This window comes from Charadrius vociferus, unplaced genomic scaffold (genome assembly GCF_000708025.1).
Source record: "Charadrius vociferus isolate BGI_N301 unplaced genomic scaffold, ASM70802v2 scaffold90, whole genome shotgun sequence".
Classification (NCBI taxonomy): Eukaryota; Metazoa; Chordata; class Aves; order Charadriiformes; family Charadriidae; genus Charadrius; species Charadrius vociferus.
The window spans coordinates 11,218,599-11,228,435 of record NW_009647222.1 but is presented as its reverse complement, the minus strand read 5'-3'; the positions used below and the strand labels follow the sequence as shown (position 1 = coordinate 11,228,435).

At 38.9% G+C, this 9,837-nt stretch overlaps 1 protein-coding gene across 1 annotated transcript in view; it reads right to left on the bottom strand.

Moving 5' to 3' along the window:
• The window catches only part of FBLN1 (fibulin 1), a 67,494-nt gene that overhangs the window by 48,241 nt on the left and 9,416 nt on the right, over positions 1–9,837 (bottom strand). The window contains exons 3-5 of the mRNA XM_009879719.1: positions 5,021–5,165; positions 2,420–2,479; positions 90–191 (exon numbers count right to left, since the gene is read on the bottom strand). Coding sequence (XP_009878021.1) covers positions 90–191; positions 2,420–2,479; positions 5,021–5,165 — 307 coding nt within the window. The remainder of the gene's footprint in view (positions 1–89; positions 192–2,419; positions 2,480–5,020; positions 5,166–9,837) is intronic.

The following is a 9,837-nucleotide window of genomic DNA, read 5'->3' as shown; positions in this document are numbered from 1 at the left end:
TCTTCTCTCTGGATTTTTTTTTTTTTTCTATTCTTGCTCTTTTAAAATAAGGACATTGATAATTGAGGCAATGGGTTTATTTCTTTTACCTTCACAGTTGACACCATCTGGTTGAAGCTGATACCCAACAAAGCAGGAGCAGACGTAACTGGATCCTGTGTCTCTACACTGCTGAGAGCAGGGACCACCACCTAATGGGATATTTTAAGAAGTCTTATATAATTAAGAGGGTCTTCACAGGAACCAGGACAAACCATTAATTTACAGGATGCTTGCTGATTTATATAGAAAAGGAGATAACTAAACACACACATATACAAAAGAAGGAAAGGGCTACAGACTGAAAGAAGTGTTTGTAATCACTGGATTCTTTTAGCTCTAAAAATGAATTCAAGAAGGAAATAAATTAAGGAGGTGCTCATAGCCCATCATTGTTAGAAGCTGAAGGGAAAATGCTGATGAGCTCAGATACCTCCTCAGGTTTTGGCTGGGAAGTTAAAACTTTGTATGGCAATTACTGTAAAATAAGGAAGACAAGACACATCACCTTAAGTTAATGGAACATTTTCACTATTAGCTGCATAAGGCTTTATTTTTAGTCCATCATTATTAGGACCACACTCCTGAATTAGCTATAGCATGCGCTCTTTTCCTACTCAGCAGGCAGGAAACACAAAATGGATAAGCGGGTATTGTGGGTGACAAAGGGTTCAGAGAAAGTAAAGGAACCAAGATTTACTAGTCAGGTACTAAGGCGCTAGTGTGGTGTGTGCGGGAGTCACAAAGAATGTGAAAGAGAGCTGGGGTTATTCTGGCAGGCAGAAAGAGAGGATACTATCAGAAATTTACACAAAATTTCACTCATCATTAAGAAAACTTACTTGTTCTGATCCTGTTAAAAATAAATTAACATTAAAAGTATTTAATATTCTCACAATAGAGAACAGGTTATATACTTCCAACTATTTGTTGTAAGATTACTGATATTCTTAGTACAAATAGAACCTGTCTTCTTCCGTTTTTCAGAATGGCTAGATAAGCATTAAAAAACCAGGGTTGAGATAAGGACAATCAATGTGGGCACATGCAGCTACAATACTTTAAACTTTTCAGTGAATTAAAATAACTTTTTAAAGGGCAACAACTTCTAATGAGGACAGGGCCATTAATACACCTTAGAAAATTCGGTCTGTACACAGTACTGGCAAAGGGAATGACATTAGAAGGAACCATGGTCTTGTGGTTGAGATAGATGAACAGCGACCGCTTTCTGAACCTCTGATCATACTGTGAGCTCCTGTCAGCCACAGTAAAACCTATAACGGAGGTGTTGGAACAATATAATAATTTTCTCATATACCATGAAAGTGCTCCAGAACAAACTGCTGGAAGTTGCACCGCCTGCGAAATTCAAGTTTCCCCTGGTGACAATCAGAAAATCACAAGTAATTCTGGCATGCCAAGTTTATCAGAAAATACACTGTAGACAGAAAGTCTAATTTGTAATTAGTCATACCAATCCATCTCTTGCAGGCAGCTGATTAACTGACAAATGCAACAACCGATTACATAAAGAAATAATGCTAGGAAAATATATAACACATTTTTCTATGTCATCTCTTGTAATTAGCTGCTGGAGACAAGAAGGAGAGCCAGTGTTAGCTTTGACTAACTAATGACCTAGCAGACATTTCCACCCTCTGTAAAGCGTAATAGCTATACAACATGCAGCACAGTAAATCATCTCTCAACTGGAATATAAGTCTATTAAATTGATTTTATCCTAAATACATTACTTAGTTCTGAAATGCTTGTAGAAAATAATAAATCACTGCTGGTTTAAGTTTATAGACATGTAAATCACATGTGACAAGCAATAAATCAGGATACTTAGGAGAACAATATTCCAGTAACACATTCTTCCCAGGAGGCAGAGCAGCCTGTCTAAGGAGGACAATAGCCGCTTTTCTTCCGTTTTTTCAGGTGATGCATCTCAAAAGGAAACAAGTTTCATTTCATATTCAATCACCCTGATCGTCCCAAGAGGGGAATAAAAGAATGTTCATATTTAATATAGGATCCCCATCTTCTGAAGAATCCAGAGAACTCCATGCGTGCAACAGGTAACACCTCTGAGGTATTACCTGCTAGAAGATAAATAAAAATTAAATGTATAGTCTAAACTTCAGTTGGGTAAGATGAACTCCACTATGGGAGACAATGCCTCCCTTGCATTCAAGAACTACTGAGGCATCACTTAATGGCCTACTATTTCTTAGAAAGGATCTTCATTCTGTTATTTTTACCCATAACTAGTCTAGGCAAAAGGTTTTGGCTAATCTCTAGATCTAAGTTTGCTTCACTTTTCTTGGAGGCAATCACAAAAGAGCTGGCTAACAGGACTAGTCACCTGACTTACCTCTGCAGCCATCATGAAGATAAGGATCTTCTTGGTCTAGTTCCTCCTTTGAAATTTCAACTAAAAAGAGGAGAGATAGGCATTAGAGGAGAAAGCACTTTTCTTCTCACAGCAAAAAGCAGCCTGCTTGGGACAGGACTCAGTCCAGGGTTTTGGATAAACCAGGACAAAATTAAAGAGCATTATTTACATATTTTACAGCTATTTCATGCTTAATTTTGACATTCAAATGCACATGGCCATGGGGCATTTTCCATCTGACTGATTCAATATGAAAGTCACGCTGTGATCATAGATTACATATGGGCTAAGATTTTCAAATGCAGGTTCTTAACATTAGGCTTTTTACCAGAGCTTAACCTCATTTTCATAAGACATGTTGTTGAGGCATGCTTGGCTTCCACTGACTTTATAGTAGCTTGGGGTACTCACAGTTTTAATGAAAATCAGATTAACCTCAGTTATTTATTTAGACTTCATTCCAAAAAGAACTCCACACCCAACTTCTGGGCACCTACTTATGGCATTCTTTCAAATGTACTTCATACACCTTAGCTGGGAGAGTTTTCTGCTACGTGCATGTGTCCTCAGATTTCTTTCTCTCCACACGGAGGACATCAAAGGGCTGAATACATCCCCTACCTGAAGCCAGTGCTTGCCCAAAGGACTAGCTAATGGACTTCCTCCAACCCCACCACTTTGAATGCAGGGGAAATGGTGGGTTGGTAGTGAGATATGTGAAAGCACAATCTCAAAATACTCTGGTTATTGAACAGGAATCTTAGCCTTATTTCAGTGACCGTCCATAAGCCTATTCAACCAGCAGTCACTTACAAGCAAATAATACATCACGGCTGTGAACGCAAGTTTTTGTGCAGTGGCACAAGGCTGGATTGGTAGATTGAGTCCTAGGGGTACGTTTTGGTCACACAGAAGCTAATGAAATCAGTTTGCCCAAGTCTGGTCTCATTTTGTAGAGGTCTCTGGGGACACAGTACCAGAGATTACTCGTTAGGTGACTAAGAAAGCATCATACAGGCAGTCAGCTTGCCTTACCCTCTGCAGCAGAATGCCTTGCATGCCTTGCTATTGCATAACACAAACACAAGGTGCTAGTCCAAGAAGCTGCCTCACAAAAGGGAGACTGATCTCATCTTCACGACGAACAAAGGTGTCTATTCATGTTTCTTGCCCTGCCTTTCTACAGGCCATTTTTATTGTCGATTGCGATATTCGCCATTTTTATTGTCGATTGCGATATTCGACATATGTTCAACCAGCTGCTTGTTTCTTAGTTTAATGAGGAGACCATTGTCCTGCCCTGCCTGTTGACACAGACCCATTTTTGCAATTCATAATGGTTATGTGTGCCATAATAACCATAACTAACCATATGCATAATGGTTATTATGCGTGCACCTTGCCCACACCGGTAAGTGGTGAAATACTGTATGCTGTGCTCACAATTCTGGATTTTCAGGTGTTGATATATTTCTCATGTCATGAAGGTACACTGAGTCTGCAAATTTTTCTTATTAACAGAGCGGCCTAAGTACAAGGTAGCTACCAGTCCAGTTGCTTCACCCCGTGCTAATGGACACGGGGAATTCCCCTGCTGAGACAGTGGTACACAAAGTAACTGGCAGGGCATTTCTCAATCTTACTTGATAAGGGTGTGCACCGACATAAGCCAGGTTTGAAAGCCCTGAAACAAGTCTGATAACGCACTGGCTCAAGCAGACCAATGCAAGTTTTTATAGTGGGGTTTGGGTTTGAGTTTAAGTGATTGATTAGGATGTCTCCCAAAATCTGTCACTGGTGATCTGCCAGCCAGACTGCATATTTTCAGTGCTCAACTGCCCATGACAGAGGCAACACTATAGAGCACGCCTTCTCTGCAGTTTAAGGTCTGTCTGCTGAGTGAACAAGTTAAAAAACCAAACAAACAAACCCAGGTCTGTAAGGGTCAGCATGTCCACACTCATTCTGTTTAGCTCTGTGGATTTGGTACAGAGAAGGGTGTCAGGAGCTGCTGCCATCTAGATGCCCCTCTCTTCTGATAATGTTGTAAAGAAACGCAGATACCGTGTTTCCCGGAAATGTTCAGTTCTCCCAGACAGTCCAGGCATTTCAAATGCCCCCAGTTTGTGACACAAAAGGCAACATTTTTTGCAGAGCTGGCTAAGGCCATCTGGCTTTTAAATCCAGTTAAAATATTTGGTTTTCAATTTTCTTTTTAATTAAGAATTTATCAGTGGGCAAAATGCTATTAAAAATTAATAGCTTATACTCAGTTTCCAAGACAAGATCATGAGTGTCCAAAATAATCTGTCTTAGAGTTAAGTTTTGACACCAGCAACTGAGTGACCAGTTTCCAGCTCGTTTAGCCTTCTGTGGTATGCAACATTTCAGCTATTGCTAGCCAAAAAAATGAGCTCAAAAACATGCATCATTAAATCACTGAGAGGAGATCTCAAGTTACAGGAATTCCAACAGAAATAATTTAAAGAACAAGCATTCCTTGTACCCCACATCATTTTGCGTCTCACTCCTATAATTTGCAACATAAAATACCTTGTTCCTTTTTAGGAGCATCATCACTGATGGATACATCAATGCCTTCTTGATCCTTCACACAGCAATCCCTGAAGACAATTCCACACTGGTATCCTATCTTCGGGTTTGGTTCACAACTCTGTCCTTGAACTTCGGCAGCCTTTCCCAGCAAACAACAGTAACAACATACCTGTTTTTAAAAAAATAAATAAATAAAAGGTCAATTCCTAGCACTGGACACTTCAATGAACGTTCTGTCAGTAGTGCCAATACCATTATCTCACCTTGGCAAACTGATGCAAAATTTTCTGCAAACTTTTTAAGAACTCAGACATTTTAATCTGTAGCTGAGTTCAGTGAGCTCTGCATCTGGCCTACATAAAGCCAAGCCTGGATCCAGTTCTCGCAAATATTGTGTATGTGGGAATGTGGGTGCAGGGTGATGTAGAGGACCAGAATGGTCCACATACGTACATGGAATTTCATTGCTCCCTGCCTGCATAGCCCAGTTTCAAACACCAGCAAACAGTGGGAACTCTTAACATCTCTGCTTCCCTTTTGTGCCCAGTTCAATTAAACTGGGACACAATCGATGAAGTGCGTGACTCAGTTTATAAATAACTGCCTACTCAACTTCCCAGCAAAAAACACCCCTCTCTGAACTAACAGACAAACAAGCGAACAAATGTGATTCATCCAAGGTTAGTGGTAACAGGTCATAACGAGAAGCTATTGTGCCCTGAAAAACAGACTACATAGTCAAACATTATTTAAAAGCATCACAGCCTGGACACGGCTTCCAGCAGTAAAACAAGATCCACCTCTTCCAGATCTGCTGAACTACGGCCCCAGAATACACCACAGAAGTGAACACAGGACAAGTAATTCCATGGAGGTTTCCTTTTAATTTTAAACTGAGGGGACGCTGATGATTTATTCAGTTTCCCTTCCTTGCTGTTACAAAGCAGCAAAGATGTTCAGTTCTCTGGAACTGGTGTCTGCCAATTGCTACTGTCATGTAAAAGCAGATTTAAGCTTTTATTGTTATTTTATTATTCTTCCAGACTCTTTTTTGCTTGAAGAAAATAGCCTGCACCACAGAGCAGATGGAATATAAAATAACTAAACATTGAAATAAATTTTTGTAACTGGTTCTTTAAGCACCACACCTATTGAAGAGAAGGCAACTATTAGATTTCTGTAAATTCCTGCCTGTATTCTAAGCTTTCCCTTATAAGGTATTACTTATGTTTCTCTCTCTGTACTGTAGTGAAAGGTTCTTTTAGAACCTAGAGCAGCATGGAAGTAAACTAATAAAATCCTTTTTCCTTGTTTCTTTAATCTTATTTTTACTTTATAGCATTTTGAAGTATGTAAGTGTGCTATTTTATACTTTGTCTTTAATTACACGACTGAATCTTTTCCCTGCTGCCAAATGCTGTACAGCGGGAACTCTACCCTCCTGGCCAGTGCTGGCGTGTTGTTTTCATGCCCATTGTAATGCTAAAATACATATTTTCCCTTATTAACTATTGTTTGATGGGATGGTTCCTCACTACCCACTTTTTTTACTTCCATCCAGTGGCAGACGCTCTGGTTTCATCACTAGTATGTCTAGGACATTTCTATCATTTCTGGCTTTTCTGGCCTACTTTAGAAATAAATACTTGATGATGTCTTCCAAGAATTGCAACATTTCTGTATATTTATTCTGTCTAACATGTCTAACATTTTCCTGAGGCATCTTTCTCAAAGTTTTCAACATGTGTCTAGAATTTTGTTAGATTTCCAATTTACACAACCACAAACTAGAAGGCAGAAATAAAAACCGAGCTGAAGATTCACTGTTTGACTTAAGGTTGCGTATTTTTGATAACCAAATCTTATTTAAGTTACTGAATACAGCTTATGCCTTGCCAGATTTTGACATTATATTCTTCTAGATATCCTCACTAGCTTCTACTGTTAGGCATATGAACTATCTCAATCTATTCCTTTGTCTTGTCACACAATGCTTAAATTGGGAGTTACAGAGTTTCTCTGGATTATTTTTTTTTTAAAGAGTGGTCATTAATCTTGCCATTCTTGAAGTGCTGAATAACCTTATGTTCTTTATTTCTTCCAGGTTGAGCCACCATTTGAAAGACCTCTGTCTCCAGCTAATGTGAACCTTCAAGTACAGAGCTTGCTAAGTCTTGCAATGTCTGTAAGAAACTGTATCTTCATTTAACATAATTGTATGCATTGAACCATTTGTTTCAACCTGTATTTATTCTAACTGTGCATGATGCATCTTGATAATAATTTATGTTGCTATACCACAAACAAAATGATCCAGAGATGGAAAGTGTCAAATGTTTTCTTAACTGATGTTTGTGGTAAGTGGCTTCTAATATTGAGGCTCGAAGATTCTGCACTGGCAGTCCTAAAAGCTAACATTTCCTGTTCAACTAACAAAAAACAGTGGAGAAGCTGATGGATGGCCTTGTACTCAGAGCACACACAGGATTCTGTAGACACACATATCTCCACATATCTCATCTGTAAGCTTGGGAAGTCACCTTTTCTTTCAGTTCTCCCACTGTGGAATGGTAATTATATAGAGCGATAAGGCTAGTTTAACCCATGTTCACGGGGCACCCTGGTGTTCTCAGACACAAAGCAGTATCTCATTATAGCTATCACTATCCCAGTAAGATTAATCTCAATGTTTCCTTTTTCACACTAATTTTTTTCCCGGTTGTCAGCCTATTCTGAAAGTCTTTGATCCTTCAGTTCTGAGTGCAGTCTAGACTCCATATTAGTTCAGTTATTGATGTGTTTGCAGCCATTTTCCAAAGGTTGCCAGCTGCCTGGAGGCATGCTGCGATGACCGTTCACCCATTTGCTAGGACCATCACTGCCTTCGTGGATGGTACAACCTAACGATTGAGTTGTTATTACACACTTTCACTGCCTGTAAGCCTTTGCTTCTTAAGTGATCCCGATAATAATCTCAAACATTTTTTCCTTTGCCTCTTCCCTGTTATTAGCAAAAGGCCATGCTGCTTCAAAGGCATGCCTTGATCTTCATGTTTGGACAGAAAGCTGTGTCCTACTTGAAGTCCTACAATCCCTTGACTGCTCTTATACCTTGCCTTCTCATAGAAAGGAATAAAGACGGAAGGAATAAAGGAATAAATCGTTACACGTGAGAAGTTTGAAGATTTATTTGTGGTGTGATTAGGAAGCGCCTGAAATTGCTTTCATCAATAAGATATCTTAATTAGTTGAATTTTAGAATAGTTCTCTATTATTTATGTCACCATTTAAGTTACCAGATCTGGAAGGGTGAACATTGCTTTTGTGTATCTGTCCACAAGAGGTCTCTCACTTGCTGAAATCCAGACTAACTAGTAGATACTATGAAAAACAGACTGAAAAAAATACAAATAACTCGGCAGAATTTTTCAGTGCTTTTGAAGATCTAACAAAAATAAAAAATATGTTCAACGGTACAAAGCAATAAAATTTTTGTGCTCACCTAATATACAGAATCAATGTATTCTTGACAAAACTGGGGAGATAAAGCTATTATCTTTGGAGAGAGAAAGTACCTATGACAAATTTTGGGGAAAATCTCCGATCACCTTAAAGGAGGTAAAATTTCTACAAGCTTCCTTCCTTTCTACAGGGCTGTTGTGGTAGAAACTTTCGTAAAACCATTTCTACATCTCCTGTATCAGCAACAAATCTGGAAATTGATTACTGTCTTTTGAAGAAGATTTTAGGGATTAATGATTAATTTTGCATTTTTTTTTCAAGGCAAGAAAAGCTATGCTTCCAAGAAAACGCAAAATTAATATTAAGCCCATTATTACCTAGGCCTACTGCCTTTAAGTGTAAAAGCTGAGGCAAGTGTTTTCAAAATACGGTCTTTTTATCTTCTTTCCAATCGCAAGCTTTGGATTCAGGAGAAAGATTAGCTGCCTCATTTGCTGCAAAGTGCTGCGATTAATCCTACTAATTGAATTACTAAATCACTCTTTCTGCTTCCTTGAAAGAGACAGGGGATCCAAAAGATTTCCCATGCTACCTAAGCTAAACTAAAATGAACCAACTTAGGCAAAATGAGATTCAAGCCTGGTGTGAATATAAAAGTTTACCGCAGCAGGGCACAATTGGCAGATACTTTGTATGTCTCAAGGTCATCGGATTAAAAATGTATTCAACAACAGAAATGATAATTGTTCACCAATATTAGATTATAAATCATCCACGTCCATCATGGATCAAAGAGATTATCTACAGATACTCCTACAGCTACCTCAGTACAGTTATTAAGTGTAGGATATTCCTATTAAGGAGTGGAGGGGCAGAATGTGGCTCACAGATTAAATAACATTGGCTATGTTTCTATCAGTAAATTAAAAAGGGACAGAATATGGGCTCAGGCATTGTCCCACAATCATCTGCAATGTTTAAATATTAGCAAGCTCTAATGGCAACTAACATCCCTCAGACAATGCTGAAGCATATTTTGGGGTTAGCACAGGCCAGTGACTGTTCCCAACAGCCCTCATGCACTGTGTTTTGCAGGGGAAAGATGTCAGTTATGTGACATGCGTAAGCTGTGCTGAGCCATTTATTCTCGGGGCCAGAGATCAAGGCCCAGTCCACCTTGTCTAATAATACAGATGTCACCATGAAAACGTGCTATCTTAAATAAGTCTGGCCATTTTAAAAAACAACATCATTAACTCTTCTTCCTCATACTGACAAACCCACATAGGGAAACATCAGACAATTGATGGGAAAGCAGGTTTCCTTTAACAGTTGCACTCTGTTTAAGAGCTGTCCCACAGCATGTGTTTAAAATAGTG